The sequence below is a fragment of the Felis catus genome, chromosome A1 (genome assembly GCF_018350175.1).
Source record: "Felis catus isolate Fca126 chromosome A1, F.catus_Fca126_mat1.0, whole genome shotgun sequence".
Lineage (NCBI taxonomy): Eukaryota > Metazoa > Chordata > Mammalia > Carnivora > Felidae > Felis > Felis catus.
This window is the reverse complement of record NC_058368.1, coordinates 82,567,577-82,584,255: the sequence shown is the minus strand read 5'-3', so window position 1 is coordinate 82,584,255 and position 16,679 is coordinate 82,567,577. Positions and strand designations below refer to the sequence as shown.

Here is a 16,679-nt window from a genome sequence, read left to right as displayed (position 1 = left end):
GCAACCACTGACCTGCTTCCTGCCTATGGATTTGCTTATCCTGGATGTCTCACATAAACGGAGTCACATAACGTGTGGTTCTCTGGGACTGTCTTCTCTCACTGAGCATGATGTCGGCAAGTTTCACTCACGCAGTAGCAGGCATCAGGGCTTCAATTATGTTAGGGCCGAATAATGTTCACTGTGTGGGTACACCGCATTTTCTTATCATCGTCCATTCGTAGACATTTGGGTTGTTCCCACTTTGAGGCGATTGTGAATACTGCTGGGAACATTCTTGTATAAGCGTTTGTACAGACTTGTTCTCATTTATCTTGGGTACGTAACCTAGGAGTAGAATCAGTGCATTATATCTTAACTCTGCTTAACTCTTTGAAGAAATGCCCGACTGTTTTGTCACAGTGGTCGCCACATTTACACGGCCAGCTGTGTGCGACTGCTCCGGTCCCCCCGCATGCCTGCCAACCCACGTGATTCTCCATGTTTGTTTTTGCAGGCTCCTGATGGGTGTGAAGCGGCGTTGACTTACGTTTCCCTAAATGACACTGACCATCCTTTCTCGTCCTTGTTGGCCAGCTCTGTTTCTTCTCTGAAGAAATGTCTGTGCAAGTCCTTTGCTGATTTTTTCATTGGGTTATTAGTGTTTTATTGTTAAGATGTAAGATTTTTTCGTATATTCTGGATGTTAGGCTTTTGTCAAATATATAACTTGAAAACATTTTTTGTCATTCTGCTGTCTGCCTTCACTTTCTTGGTAATGTTCTTTGTGATACAAGACTTTTAAATCTCAATGAAAGAGCTCTAAGTTATCTGTCGTTTCCTGTGTTTTAGGTCCAGATCTAAGAAATCATTTCCTAATCCAATCTAACATTTGTACGGTTTGGGCTCTCAGCTTCAGGTCCTCACCACGTTTGGAAGTAATTGTTGTACGTGGTGTTAGAAAGGTGCCAGCATTGATTCCTTTGCTTTTGAATATCCAGTTGTCTTGGCATCATTCTTTCCATGTGAATTATCTTGGCATTTTTGTTGAAAACCACTGGGCTATGAATGGATGAACGTATTAGTTCAATAGAATAGTTCAGAACCTATCCCGTTGACCTGCATGCCTGTCCCTATGCTGGTACCACCCAGTCTTGGCAACTTTCGATTTGTGGTACATTTTGAAGTCAAGAAGCGTGAGTCTCCATCTTGGTCCTTTTTTTTTTTTTTTTTTTTTTTTTTTTTTGTGACTTGCTATCCTGAGCTCTTTTCATTTCCATGTGATTTTTAGGGTCACCATGTTAATTTCCACAAAAATAGCAGCTGACATTTTGATCGTGATTGTATTGAATCTGTCAGTTTGGGGAATTAGCAGTACTAAACCTTCCAACCCCTGAAACACTGCCTTCCCATTTGGTTAGCTCCTCTGTAATGTTTTTTAAAAATGGTTTTGTTTCTCTAAGGTCATTAGAAATGTCCCCTTTTTCATTAATAATTTTAGTAATATGAGTCTTCTCTTTTTCTCAGTCAGCCTAGCTAAAGATTTGTCAAGTTTGTGGATCTTTACAAAGGCCTCGCTTTTGGTTTTACTGATTTTTCTACTTCATTATCTCTGCTATGGTCTTTACTGTTTCCTTCTTTCTGCCTTTGTGGGTTTTTTGCTTTTCTTATTTCTTAGGGTAGACGTTAGGATGATCAATTTGTGTTCCTTTTTTCTTTTTTAACATGGGCATCATGGCCACTAGGTCTCCTCTGACATTGTAGCCATTTTGTATTTTATCACTTTCTCCCTTAGAGCTAAGTGTGTTCTGTGCACCTGGGACTTTCCACAAATAGCCCTGATTTGGGATGGAACAGGAGACAGTGGACACTCTATCAAGTGTAAAAGCCTCAGCACCCCAAATCCTGGTGTCCAAAGACAGCAGAATCTCCCCTGGCCATGTAACAGCTTGCAAACTCTGACTTTCTCTGCTATCACCTCCTGTGTAAGATTGGAATAATGGCATCTATGCCGGCATCTGTGCAGGAGCACACGTGGTTATTTGTGTGCGTTCTCCCCTTGTGCCCTGGCATCTCAAAGGTTAGCAAGGGCTTGGGCCAACCTCACAGTGTGTTCTGGGCTCTGGAGAAAGTAAGAGCTGGGATGATGGGCCGTTGAAGTCAGTTGGGCAGAAGCAGATTCATTCCAATACACTTCTCTCTTTGCCTGAGAATCACCCCAGGCCCTCCCTCCTGCCTGGCAGCACCATTACCGTGACTTATCCCCACTTTCCTCTCTAGAACGTGATGGGGATGTGTTCTCAGCCTTCCTGACACATGTCATTCCCTTACTGCAGGGGTGTTACTTTCCTAGGGCTGCTGAGGCCAAACACCACAATCTTAAGTGGCTTAACTCAACAGAACTTTACTCTATCCCAGTTCTGGAAGCCAGATCTGCAATCTGGACACTCCAGGGGACGGTCCCTTCCCCCAACCCATTCCGCAGCTTCCCGGGCTGCAGGCAGTCCCTTCCCTCTCTCCTCCCCCTTCACATGACCCTCTCTACTGTGTCTGTGAAGCTTCCCTCCTGTAGGGACACTAGTGATCGAGTTTAGGGCCCACCCTGAACCCAGGATAATCTCATCATCTCAAGATCCTTAGCTGGATTACATCTGCAAAAACCTTTTTCCAAATAAGGTCACATCTCTTTGGGGGCCACCACCCGGCACACCACAGCCAGTAATTCCTACTGGGGCCGGCAGTCCACCCACCCAGAGGCTGCAGGACCTGCACTGTGAGGTCAATCCCCACTCCCGTCACCTCTCACCTGGCCTAGGTGGTCTTTCATGGGGTGCCTGGGGGTGTTCTGGCCAGGTTGAGTTCTCTCTCCAGGCCTTCCCTCTCCCTGCTTCCAGTGTATCCCTCTTTGCTGCTGGGCATACCCTTCCCCGTTGGGAGCACCCCTCCCCACCAGCCGGGAGCATCGTTCTCCACTGGGAGAACCTTCCCCGCGAGCTGGGAGCACCCTTCCCTGCCAGCTGGGAGCATCCTTCCCTGCCAGCCGAGAGCACCCCTCCCCACTGGGAGCACCCTTTCCCACCAGCTGGGAGCACCCTTCCCTGGAGCCGGGAGCACTCTTCCCCACCAGCTAGGAGCACCCTTCCCCGCCAGCCAAGAGCATTCTTCCCCACTGGGAGAACCCTTCCCCGCAATCTGGGAGCACCCTTCCCCACCAGCTGGGAGCACCCTTCCCTGCTAGCTGAGAGCACCCTTCCCCACTGGGAGAACCCTTCCCCGCCAGCTGAGAGCACCCTTCCCGCGAGCTGGGAGCACCCCTCCCCACTGGGAGAACCCTTCCCTGCCAGCCGGGAGTACCCTTCTCTGCTGGGAGCACCCTCCCTGCCAGGCTGAAGAGCAAGGTGAGGCTGTCTTCCCTCCAAAACCACAGGTTGTCCCGTGAGTGCTTGCAGTGGTTTCCTGAGGGTGTCCATTACCCGTGTACACCCTGGAGGCTTCGGGAGGCTGGAGGCTCATGGCCCTCACCTGTCCTGCGTCCTGCTGGTAGTGGGTGTTATCTGTGGGCTTTCCCATCGCCTCTCCCTGACCTGCCTGGGTGGTGCCGTCAGTACCCAGGCTTCGTATGGTCGTGTGGACGGAACACCTGCTGGACTTGCTCACGGAAACCTCCCTGTTCCTTCCACATGTGGCTTTTCCTGATTGTAATCCCTCTTTTTTGTCCTGTTCACTTGTATGTCCAAGTCTGCTGGCCTGGATGCCTGACGAGGCCCACGTGGTTTGGTGAGCCACCACCTTCACGTTCTCGTCTGTATGTGGATGCGGCATCTGCCAATCCCCATGTCACACAGATGCCTGTGCATGATCTCAGGCTTGGACTCTAGGGCCTCATCTCATGCTTTATTTTCATCCCCAACAAAGACTAATGTACCTTTTTATCACTCCAAAATATTTCATGAACCCCTGCTGCAGGCTGAGGGCTGTTCCCGGCCTCCCGGGGTCTGCGTTCTGGCTGCATGTCAACATGTGAGGGCATTGGCATGTCACTGCACTGGAGACAAGTGTTGGAAAAGCTGGCAGGTGTGAGCCGGCCTGTTGAGCACGGAGGCAGGGTTCTGAAGCCATTTGTGCAGTGAATTAAGTAGTCGATGTGTGTGATCTGCAAGTATCCATGAGACCGCTGAGGTCTACGCCAGGGCCAGTGGACATGATATTGTGCATCGGGGGTGATTGCTCGTGGACATTTCTGTGGACAATGCACCGCTTCCTTTAGAACAGGGGTGCGTGTGGGCAATGTGCAGCGGCCGTGTGTGCCAGAAGATGAGTGGGAGAGAAGACACGTGTGCACTAGCACTCGGCTCTGCTGCCGCTGCACGAGACCTCTGCTCTCCCCTTTCCACATCCCTCCCTCTCTTGTCCCTGCAGAGCATTCTTTCTCTTGCTGTCCCGTGGTCACCTGCTTTGTCTGAAAGCAAGGGTTCCGCACTTTCCCGCCTTCACGCTCTAGCGCCTCCCAAGCTGACGAGAGTCCTGCTGGCAGCAGCGCATGCTGACCGGCCAGGGCCCTGCTCATGTGGCCAGACTGCAGGGCTGATGGCCAGGGGAGCGGGCACAGGCCGCAGGCAGCCCCACCCCGAGGTGCGCCCCGGTGGGGAATTCCAACAGCACCTCAAATCTAGCAGAGATCTTGCTTTCTGTTATTAGGAAATTACAAAAAGAAAAAAGTAGCCAACAGGCTATTGATATGTGGCTCTTTCTGGAGGCAGGAAGCCTTTCAAGCTGAAGTGTGAGGGCAGAAGGCTGAGCAGGTGGCAGGCTGGTGGCCGGTGACACCTTGTCACTGCACGGCCAGCGTGTCTCCAGCTCTCTCGTGCCTACACACTGCCCAGTTCAGCATTTCCTCCTTGTGGGCGGGCAGCGGAGGCCCCAGCATGTGTCCGCATGGAGGGAAGGGAGAAATTGAAATGAGTTTGAAGCTGCAGGCTGTCACTCCAGCTAAGAGGCATAACCATGCGTTAATGGTCAGTTTGAAGATAAAATCCTATAAATGTTAAAATACACACAAAATATTGTACTTGGGGTGTGTTAGATTCCGGCTCAGTTGACTGTTTGGGTCACTGTATGTTTCACAGTGTCTTTTCCAGGACCTGGGAATACCCAAGGTAGTAAACATTTCACCCCTTACCGTTATTTATCTAGAACTTTCTGAAGCATTTGTTGAAGTTGTTTCAAAGAGAATGGGCCTGGAGACACACACTGTGTGTGAAGTAAAATGAACCTCGGCTTCGTGTGCCTTGGGTGGTCTGCGAGAGCCCCCTGCCAGCTTGTGTGCGGGGCTGTAGCCGCAGGAAGCTGTCTACAGGCGAGCACAGGGAGGCTGGCGTCCTTATTGTGGTTCCCACTTGCGGCATGCGGGATGGGAGGGTGTTGATTCTTTCCTCCGAGGTGTCTTTGTGTGACTGCAGTCAACATCCAACCCTCGTTTTGAGTTAGAGAATAGAGTGTTTCTCAGACTGGTCTCTTGGAGAAGGAAAGACAGCAACGTTCACTGCCCTAGGGTGGCCACTGCCCACATCTGGTGGCACTTCCCTAGGATGTAGATGTGAGAAAACTTGCTTTCAGTGTGATGCTTAGCGATGCCGTCTAGTCCATGGCCGTGAAAACCCATTATCTCTGAGGCTGCAAACTCAGGCATACTTGCCATGTAAACCTTCTTGATAACAAGTGAATGTAATAAAAACGTGTTTGCATTAGGGGCGCCTGGGTGGCGCAGTCGGTTAAGCGTCCGACTTCAGCCAGGTCACGATCTCGCGGTCCGTGTGTTCGAGCCCCGCGTCGGGCTCTGGGCTGATGGCTCAGAGCCTGGAGCCTGTTTCCGATTCTGTGTCTCTCTCTCTCTCTCTGCCCCTCTCCCGTTCATGCTCTGTCTCTCTCTGTCCCAAAAATAAATAAACGTTGAAAAAAAAAAATTAAAAAAAAAAAAAAAAACAAACGTGTTTGCATTAAATGAGTCGTTTGCTCGGGGAGAGAGCTTGGGTCTCCCCGCACACATCCTGAGCAAGCTGCCTCCCCAGCATCTCACAGTGCTGCTCCCTGGGGGCCTCCCGGCCTCTGACAGGTGATCCTGGTCCTTCTTACCGCGACCCAAGGCCACCTGCCCTCCGAGACCTCCAACCACCTGAGAGGTTGACCCCGACTTATACTTCTCTGCCCTTGTCTCCAGTTTATTTCTTCCCTTGCATGACCACACGTGACAGTTGCATGTCACGTGTTTATCGTCTTGTATTTGCTGTCGAGCTGGCTGAGCATACCCAAGCTTCAGATGTGAACCTCTGACTTCCTCACAGCTGCTCGCCCATTTGGGGAGATGGGCCTGAGTGGAGAAGAGCTCAGCAAATATTTGATGTGTGATGACTCGATGGGCGAATAAATGTTTCTGGAATGATCAGTCAGTGAAGGGAGGAGGGAAACCAGAGACCAAGTCAGTAATCTGAGAGGGAACCCTGGAATGGTCCATAAAGCAGGTAAAAGAGAGAGCTGAAAGACCAGGTACAGCTGATCGGAGTAACAGGGCAGTCTCTGAGGCTCAGCCCACCCAATGGGCTCCACGAGAAACGCGGTGGGAAGAAAGAAGAAGTGTGTACAAAAGTGCCCTGGCCAGGACAGGCGTGGCACACGCTCCGGGCGCACAAGCACTATGAAGGAGAAACGAAGGAAATGAAACTTCTCACCCAGAAAGAAACACTCTATTAAGTGTTAGAGGCTAAAGCATTCCTGAGAGGAGCAGCTCAGATCGCTCAACGTAGGAAGGAATGAGAAGCAGGTTGGTTTCTGGCTTCCCAGCACCAAAGAGAAACGAGCCCTGAGATGTCGCAGGGGAGACGGTGAAAGTCATGCCCCTCTGTGGGAGCAAGACTCCTACTGCGAACTGGACCCTCCCCCACCACAGTCAACTAAAGAGCCCGACGCCGTACGGGTGGAACATTCTGGATGGCGGGCAGTCAGCAGTTCAGCTCTCTGACCCCAAGTAAGGGAAGCAGACAGGGAGGCCACAGTGGTCCTGGTTTTGTCCTGGAGCCGTGTGGGTGGCGAGGGGCAGGGGGAGTCCCAAGTGGAGCCTGGAGGCAGGTGGGGAGACAGACTGCAGTTGGGGGTCTGAGCCGCTATGGGTGTTTCTGGAGAGGAGGGGCCACACGGCGCTCCACAGGCCTGTGTGAACGGCCACACGGCGCTCCACAGGCCTGTGTGAACCCATAGGGCGAGTGCCACGGGGTCGGGCAGAGCATGGGGCTGTGGATCCAAGAGGCTCTTGCGGCCCTGGGAAGCACTGATTCTCCGCCAGTGGAGATCCTTGTTCCCACTCGGCACTCCGCACAGAGCCTGCTGGTGGGGCCAGCCTGTCCTGGTGCCTCTCCCGACAAAGCCTCAAACAAGAATGGCCATAATCAGTGTGCAGCAGGAGATCGCTAACTGCCAAGCAGCAGGAGGCCCAGCAGCCTTGTTCTCCAGGACGCGGCGCATCTGGACTCCAGCAGCCTGAGAGCCTAACATCCCGCACGTGCTCCAGCCTGCATGCCAAGAGCAGGACGGCATGCCCCACAGCCCGGAGAAGGGACAGTCCAGGGAAGCACACCCAGGGTGACAGAGACGACAGAATTCGTGGAAAAGGTGCTCAGAATTTGTGTGGCTGGCCGTGTTCCAGAATGCAAAGAGAACCAGGAACCAGGGCCTGCAGGTGGGATCAGGCATGAGGAGACCCTGACACCGTGGCAGCTTCTGCTGCCGAGAAGCGCATGTGGCACAGAGGTCCCCCACCTACAACGTGGACACGCAGTAGTGTCGGGTTGCTGGGAAGGAAAGCTCTGGAAGGTGTCACTCATGGGAGTCACCAGGAGGGTGTCCTGAATGCGGCACCACTGTCCCCTGCCCCCAGATGTTTCTGGATTGATAATCGGTGTACCCACCACCCACTACTCTTCGCTGGACGGGAGCTCTGGGCATCGGGACCACCACCCAGAACTCAGGACGCTCGGCCCTGGGCTGTTGAGGCTGCTGTCCTCTCAGACCTCAGGGTAGCCCTGAGAAGCTGCCTGCAGGCCCCCGGCTCCCGCCCCTGACACTGCCACTCTCTTCGCAGCATCCTCGAGTGCCAAGGCCTTCCCATCGTGAACGGGCAGTGTGACCCCTACGCCACCGTGGCCCTGGCAGGACCGTGCAGGCAAGTACCGTGTCTAGGCCTCTCCGGTGAGCTGTACTCCGGTGCGATGATGCTGAGGCCTCCTTGTTTTGGGAAGTGCAGGATGGGCCCTGTGGTGGAATATATTGTTCTGGCTTACTTTTCTTTCTTTTGTTGCCCTAAAACTGCTTTGTGAAGAAAGCCCTTAGCTTCTTCACACTGGGTATTCTTGGCTCAGTAAGGGTTCCTCGTCTGCAGGCTGTGGCTGGATGGGAGTCCTTCTTGGGAGGCAGAGGCATGGGCTGCCAACATGCCATAAGGGTGGAGGTGCTGACATGGGAAGGTTGGGGAGGGGTGAGATCAGGAGGGAGAGGGAGAAGGGAGGTGTGTGGAGTTTTGGGACTGAGGAGGGAGGGGTCCGGCCCAGGTGCTTAGCGGGTGTTGGGAGGGTAACCCGGCAGAAATATTTACAAGACAAGAGAGGCAGTAAGTTATGGGCGAGAGATTTGGCATCAGCAGCATTGGTTTTAACCTTCACCCTTCCTCCCCGGTTCAGATCAGAGGCAAAGAAGACGAAGGTGAAAAAGAAGACCAACAACCCGCAGTTTGATGAAGTGTTTTATTTTGAGGTTGGTGTTTCAGTGCCACAGACGTCACACTGAGACCCTGCGGGAGGAGGTGGATCTGACAGGCCTCAGGCAGGGTCACCTTCCTTCCACAGGTCCCACAGCGACCTTGAGGCACACGACCCCTCCCTCCTTCCTGTGCTGCCTTTGGAGGAACTTTCCTCCCCTCCCCAGTTCTGATCTGAATGCTGACAAACTGATACTTTCCAAGTGATCAGGATTTGGTGGTTTTCTATTGTTTGGTTGGTTTGGTTTTTTTTTTTTTTTTGCCTGCTTCACTAGTCTTCCCTGAGCTGTGGAGGGATGCTTGTTGACCAGAAATAGTGAGGGGGTTTGAAGCAAAAGAGGAAATGTATTTGCTTTTTTTTTAATGTTTATTCATTTTTGAGAAAGACAGAGAGACAGAGCATGAGTGGGGGAGGGGCAGAGAGAGAGGGAACACAGAATCCGAAGCAGCTCCAGGCTCCCAGCTGTTGTCACAGAGCCCGGCATGGGACTCAAACTCACGGACTGTGAGATTGTGACCTGAGCCAAAGTCTGAGGCTTAACCGACTGAGCCTCCCAGGTGCCCCAAGGAAACATATGTGAACAAAGAGACCCCTTGGCTGCCTCAGAACTGTAAACCAGTGAAATTAGTGTGATGGAAGCCATGAGAGCTGAGGACTGGGAACAGAGCAGGGAGCAAACGCAGATGCTTCAGTTTAAACGTGACCCGTAGGAAATACACTGAGGCTGATGTGCTCCCATCTGCAAAGGTCTCTTGCACATTTCCTACACACCAGGTCCTGGGCGGCCAAGGTGGCATGAGGCCTCCACTCCTGTCTTCGTGAGCTTGCTTCCACGCAGAGGGCACACAAGTGGGTTCCTGCACTTGCTCAGTGCTGCTAAGTCAGTGGCTTTGGGGACCAGGAAGCAAACGACTGGTGAAATAGAGCAAGTCTTCGCAGAGCAGGGACCCTTGAGTAGAGTCTGGAAGGTGCATCATGAGGCTGAAGGAAAGAGTGTATCGAGATGCAGAGTGGGGCTGGTGCAAGAAGGGGGAGTTTGGTAAATGACGCTGGACAGATGGGTTAGAACCAAGCAGCTCACAGGCAGAGAACCTGGACCTTTTCTGACTGGTGTCCAGAAAGCCCATGGGTTTCTGAAACGGAGGAGCCAGGCTTTTTGGGGCAGCTGTAAGAAGGGGTATGGGGGTCAGAGTGCTGAAGGCAAAGCACCATTTTCTGTCCCAGAAGGACATTCTTGTTTCATAGCCGCGTGAAGAAAATGGTTTTTAAGAGACTCAAGATCAGGCAGGAAGCTGATGTTGTCAACCTGATTTCAAGGGGGATCCATGCCAGGACTCCAGAGACAGGGAGGGATCTGGAACAGAGAATAAGGAACAGTTTTTAATATGAAAGCATTAAAAGCAGCCAGAGCCTTCGATATCTAGGCTGCCTAGAATAGTTAGATCAGCACTTTCCAAACTTGTTTTAATATAACACACGGTAAAGCCATAGGCTTTTGCTGCAGCCTGCATCACCCAGAGCATTACGTCCACTTCTGTGGGCTTGTTTTCTATTTCATATACCCATATTTCACTCATTAATGTGGGCCTCATTTCCCTAGAGTAATTCAGTAAGCCCCAAGTACAGGTGAGCACAGGGGTAGGCCTACATCCTACAGGATCCCAGGGCAGGCCTAGATGTAGGCTCTCAGGCTGCACCTGCCTCTCCCATGGCCTCAGACCACAGGACCTTGGAGCATGCTTCTGGCTGGACTTTATGGTTTTAGACTCAAAGGGCCAAGCCCTGCTCGACAAGTACACCCCGTTGCTGGTTCTCTGTGCATGCCTTCTGCTTCAGCTTGCAAACAGCCCCACAGTTCTGACTCACCCTGAGGCTGAGCCCCTGGCAGAAGGAGCAGGGTGTCCCAGTGGTGGGCTTTGGGCTGGCACACAACCTCCTACAGGAGTTTCAACAGGAAGTAGCTGCCAGACCAGTTTGTCCCAGGATAATGGCTAGACTTACATAAAAACCCTTAAATGTTTTATTGAAATTATTTAAAATTCTATCAAAGCCACATTCATTCACTCAGTGGATACATTAGGTGCCACGCAGGAACCTCATAGCCACCATACTGGAAGCCAGACAGCAAATGATAGACCTTATCAGCACTGTGAACCATATCAGGCAGTTGAGACTCTGAGGGGCTTCCTGGAAGAGGGGGCATTTCACAGTCACCTTCAGGCTTCCCAGTGAGGAAGAGGTCCAACGGTGAGCCAGGCAGGGGGTGCAGGTTTAGAAAGACTCCCTGTGTGCTGGGTGAGGGGAACTAGTTGGGGCACCAGGGGGCCTTCAGAAGGCTCGGCTGAAGGTGGATGTGGCTGAGGCCAGGCTAGGCCGTGGATGGACGGGAGCCCTGCTCAGGAGGCAGAAGCATGGACTGCCAACATGCCATAAGGGTGGAGGTGCTGACATGGGAGGTTGGGGAGGGGTGAGATCAGGAGGGAGAGGGAGAGGGGAGGTGTGTGGAGCTTTGGGGCTGAGGAGGGAGGGACCCGGCCCAGGTGCTTAGGGGGTGTTGGGAGGATAGCCAGGAGGAGCGTGTGGAGTGCTGGCACAGCCCTGCCTGCTGCGCCCCAGCCGCCTGGAGATGGGGCTCAGGGTGTGCCTGCAGGCTGGGATCCCACCTCAGCTCTGGGTGGGGGACCCCTGGCCTCTTCCCCTGGGCCTGGGGTGGCCAGCCCGTGGGGGTGCTCAGTGGGCAGTGATGTGGCACACACAGGCTTCTGCCCATCTGTCCCTCCAGGTGACCAGACCCTGCAGCTACAGCCGGAAATCCCACTTTGACTTTGAGGAGGAAGACGTAGACAAACTTGAAATCCGGTGAGCGAGAATTGGGGTTTTGAGGCTCCTGCTTGGGGGTTGCAGTCTGAACTCACCTCTTCTGTTTGGTTTTCGTTTTGTTTCTACAAATAAGGGAAAGGAGAGAGAGGAATTTTCAATGTTCTGCTAATTTTAATAGTAGGACACTGGGAGTTGCTTGAAGTAAGAGCTGTAAACTTCCCAGCTGTTGGGTGGTGCCTGAGAGGACATTTACTTAACCCAAGGGACAAATGTGGTTTTGGAGTTCACACTGCAGTATTTTTTCAGAGGCGAGGTCAAGCTGCTTAGTGTGTGTGAGGCTCCGTCCACCCGGTGGCCTCACCCAGCCTAGCACGAGGTCCTGTTGCTTTCGGGGTGCTCACGGTCAAGGCCATGGTGTGCACAGGCTGCACGAGAGGTCCCCCGGCATCCATTCGAGGGGCTACTCCGAGGCTTCATGCCCACTGGCTGCAGCCCCTGGGAGCCCAGCCTCTCTACGGCCTCCCTCCCAGCGCCTTGTGAGACCATCACCTGGCGTCCTTTCCCATCATCCACGTTTAGGTCTGACCTGCTCACCAGAACCTGAAGAATTCTTCAGATCTGACATGGTTTGCAATCTGCCTTCCTGTAGGGTCAGGGCTTCCTGAGGGGCATGAGACGTGACTGGACATACCACAGACGTTCAACTGGGGGGCACCCTGGTGTTCCCTGAGCCTGCAGTGACAATTCAGGCCTCTGAACAATAACCAGGCCATGGGGCAGAGGGTGGGGCTTGGGCCGGTGGGGGCTGTCAGGTGTGGGGGGTGGACTGAGGCCCCTCCCTCCCCCACATGTGGGACCCCTGGCCTCTTTTTCCATTCCTCTTGTGGCTTCGAGTCCTGAGGGAAGCCAGCCTCCACACACAGGTCTTGGCTTGAGCACAGACTTAGGTTAAGTGTTCCATTTCCAAACACGTCTGCAAGTCCCATTAGGGGTCAGAGGCAGTGCCCCAACTCCCTCAGACACGGGTCCCCTTTCTTGTTCAGAGAAAGAAGTGTATATCCAAGACTTGGCTTTAAATTCAAGAGTGAAGCCCTCCCTAGCTGTTGTTTGTTTGTTTTTAAATTAATTTTTTTTTTTTAATGTTTATTTATTTTTGAGAGAGAGAGAGAATGTGAGTGGGGTAGGAACAGAGAGAGAGGGAGACACAGAATCTGAAGCAGGCTCCGGGCTCCGAGCTGTCAGCATAAAGCCCGACGTGGGGCCAGAACTCACGAACCGTGAGATCATGACCTGAGCTGAAGTCGGACGCTTAACCGACTGAGCCACCCAGGCGCCCCTCTAGCTGTTGTATTGTAAACAGACAAACCCAAAATATTTTTAAATGCTTCTCTTATTAAAAAGAAGAAAAGACTGGCTGGAAACTTTTTGGCCCATTGCTAAGGTGTTGCTTGGCAGATTAAAGGCTCTTTGTTTATGCTAAAAATGCCATGGGACATTGTTCCTCTCCATGTCCCTGACGCATCTGGATTCCTGTGGCACACCCTATACCCCCCAACGATGCCTGCGGCTCCTGCTCAGACCTCAGGGGCAACAGAGGGCTGGTGTGGTCTTCCAAAATTTTCCCCGTGACCACCAAGTGTGGTGAGAACTTTCAGCTCATGGAGTAATCCCTGCTTACTGTGGGGGACACACGATGTTTGCTTGTCAGCACCCGGAAACACCGTCTGTCCATCCCATCCTTCCATCCCACATGTACAGTCACCATGGCCCCAAATCAGAGGGAACAGTGAGAATTCCACCCAAGTGCATGGTCTTCCCATCCTATTGAAAAGGCAGGAGGCCCCTTACCCTAACCCTAGGCCCTCAGCTCCTCTCCCTACCCCCCAGGCCCAGGGAACACATGTCTTCATTCCAAAGTCACATCCTGCATTGACCTCACATCTCAAATGTTCTCAGTCAGTGTGGCTCTTCATGGAGGCTGGCCTGTGGGGCTGAAGGCTCTATCCTGTCCCAGACCCTTCTGGGGAAGATGAGGAACACTGCGGTCGGCCTGCCCTCCCTAGGCCATCCCTGATGGAGATCTGTGCCCCGTTGGCTGTTTTTCAGAGTTGACCTCTGGAATGCCAGCAACTTGAAATTTGGAGATGAGTTTCTGGGAGAACTAAGGGTTCCGCTGAATGTGCTGCGACAGTCCAGCTCTTACGAAGCCTGGTAAGGTGGCTGCATGCCTGGCCCCACACCCTCCTGATAGGTGGAGGGACAGGGTGGCTGAGGCAGTGTGGAACAGCCAGAATGAGATGACACGAGTCAGCCCCCTCCTAGCCACCTCCTTGGTTTTGCACGTGCTCCCAGCTAGCTCTGGTGAGGTGAGAGGTAGCACACAGGTGCCATGGTGGCTGAGGGCCTTGACCTGGAGAGCCCTGCTGCTCCAGGCTGCCCCATGGCCCGTCGTCACAGGTGTCACCTGCTGAGGAAGGGAACAAGGTGCTGTTTGAGGCAGATCTCCCTCAGCTCGGCCTCCTGCCTCACTCATGTGTCCCAGGAGGCAGGCCTCACTACTCTCTGTCTTCCTCTCCTGTTTTCTCTGGGTACTTTGTATTTGGCATAAGGAATGTGCCTTGGTTTTATTTCATGATTATTTCATAAATCACTTTATATCACAGTGAATGTCATTACTGTGAAGCCACAGACACTCTCCTTTAACAGATACACAAGATGGGGACAAGGGGGGGATATCACAGGCCATATGCCACATACCAGAGCCCTGCACATCTACAAACTCACCGCGTGGGTAGATTTTTGTGTTCTGCCTAATGGCGGCTTACTGTCACCAGGAAACTAGAATTTGTGTCTTTAATTCTGAGGACAGCACCAGCACAGCCCTCAGCTGGCTTCTGGTTCCTGCTAGGAGCACTGAGGAGCTGAACTGTCCCTAGTTCTATAACCAGGAGGGGACATTCACATGACAGCCCCAGTGGACCCCTAGCCAGGTGCCTCGGCCAGACACAAGCTACCAACACCCATGTCTGCCTGGCCCTTAGACACTCAGAGCAGTATTCCCTCATGGCCACACTGCAGAAGACCTAAGGGAAGAGTGTCCGGTCAGAACACAGCGAGAAAGTGCCCATGTACTCTGGTGCTTGGCCTGACTACCCGCCCGGTCAGGCCCCTCGGGTGCTCAGGGCCCCACACATTCGATACAAGGGTCGCAGCTTTGCTCCGCGGATTGCTAGCAGGGGAGCATTCATCACAGGACAGTTCTGGTACTGCAGAGTCTCCCCTGACTACTTACACACCTACTTCCCCCTGCTCATCCCAGTTCCCTCCACCCTTCCCTACTTTCCCACCTTAACTTCTAGGTCTGTGGCTCCGCAGACTCTTCCCCCGTAGTCAACGTGTTGTGGGGGGTGCCCCGGGGCACAGACCCTGCAGGTCTCCATTGGAAAGGCCTCTGGTGGGAGTGGGGGGGGCGTGGGGAATGACTGACCACCTCCCCCCCGACACACGGACCCTGCAGGGGGGGGGGGGTTCCCTGACAAACATGCCTGATCCACACACCCCTGGCACAGGGAGCAGAGAGGTGTCCTACAGAATCGCCCTGGAGCCCCCTCCTACCTCAGACCCCGGCACAGCGCAAGACGGGCCACCAGCCAGAGCAGAGCCCTGGGCGCGGCCTGGAGGGAACCAGCCCCTTGGTGCTGCCGCCTCACGCAGCCCTTTCCCTGTGCTCTGCTCCCAGGTACTTCCTTCAGCCCCGAGACAACGGCAGCAAGAGCCTGAAGCCGGGGGACTTGGGATCTCTGCGGCTGAACGTGGTCTACACTGAAGACCACGTCTTCTCCTCCGACTACTACGGCCCACTGCGGGACCTGCTGTTGAAGTCTGCGGATGTGGAGGTACCTGTGCGCGCTGCGCCCTGGGCCACCTGCTACCATCTGCACGCCAGCGGACCGCCCTGCCCTGCCCCCCACCCCAGCTCCACCCACAGCCCCCTGCCCCCCCCCCACCCCGGCTCCACCCCCAGGCCCGTGCCCACCCACCCTGGACCCCGGCTCAGCCCCCAGCCCCCTGCCCACCCACCCTGGACCCCGGCTCAGCGCCCCAGTCCCCATCCCAACCCCGGCTCCATCCCCAGCCCCTTGTGCCCCCCCCCACTCCACCCCCAGCGTCCTGCTCCTCCCACCCCGACCCTAGCTCCACCCCCAGCCCCTGCCCCTCCACCCCACTCCGGCTCCACCCCCAGCCCCTGCCCCTCCACCCCACTCCGGCTCCACCCCCAGCCCCCTGCCCCCCCACACCCTCCCTCCCGACCCTGGCTCCACCCCAGCCTCTGGCCCTCCACCTCCAGCTCCCAGCTCCCGCCCCTGGCTCCACCCCCTGCCTCCCTGCCCCCCCAACCCTGGCTCTGCCCCCGGACCCCTCCCCCAGCCCGGCTCCGCCCCCAACCCCGCCCCTGGCCCGACTCCACCCCCGGACCCCGCCCTCCAGCCCCCCCCTCGTTCCGCCCCTGGCTCCGCCCCCAGTCCCGCCCTGGCTCTACACCCCGGGACCCGGACCCCGGCTCCACCCCCTGCCTCCACCCCATCTCCACCCCTAGACCCCGCCCCCAGCCCGACTCCACCCCTCAGCCTCCGTCGGGATCCCAGCCCACTGACCAGCCCCCACGGCTGTGGGCCTCCAACTGGGGTCCCATGGTGTCTTTCCTTCCCACAGCCGGTGTCCGCATCCGCAGCTCACATCCTGGGCGAGGTGTGCAAGGAAAAGCAGGAGGCCGCCATTCCCCTGGTGAGGCTCTTCCTGCACTACGGCCGGGTCGTGCCCTTCATCAGCGCCATCGCCAACGCCGAGGTCCGGAGGACCCAGTGAGTGAGGGGCTGCGCGGGGGCAGTCTGGGTGACCTGGGCAGCAGCAGTCTCCCTCAACGCTGGTCAGCGCAGGTCTGGGCCAGCTAAAGTGACCGTTATAGGTTTTCTTCCAGAGACACCCTCACTGTTCCTCAAAAACACACCTTTTCTCTTGGAAATCCGGAGGTATGTGAGCGAGAAGGGGGTGAACAGGGCACCAGTTATAGTTGCC

The 16,679-nt window shown here is 54.6% G+C and overlaps 1 protein-coding gene across 4 annotated transcripts in view; it reads left to right on the top strand.

Moving 5' to 3' along the window:
- RASA3 (RAS p21 protein activator 3) overlaps positions 1 to 16,679 on the top strand; it is a 121,532-nt gene that overhangs the window by 79,875 nt on the left and 24,978 nt on the right. For all 4 annotated transcript variants that reach the window (XM_045056241.1, XM_045056242.1, XM_045056234.1 and 1 more), the window contains 6 exons: positions 8,111 to 8,191; positions 8,706 to 8,778; positions 11,566 to 11,642; positions 13,710 to 13,814; positions 15,343 to 15,499; positions 16,317 to 16,465. In XM_045056241.1, coding sequence (XP_044912176.1) covers positions 8,111 to 8,191; positions 8,706 to 8,778; positions 11,566 to 11,642; positions 13,710 to 13,814; positions 15,343 to 15,499; positions 16,317 to 16,465 — 642 coding nt within the window. The remainder of the gene's footprint in view (positions 1 to 8,110; positions 8,192 to 8,705; positions 8,779 to 11,565; positions 11,643 to 13,709; positions 13,815 to 15,342; positions 15,500 to 16,316; positions 16,466 to 16,679) is intronic.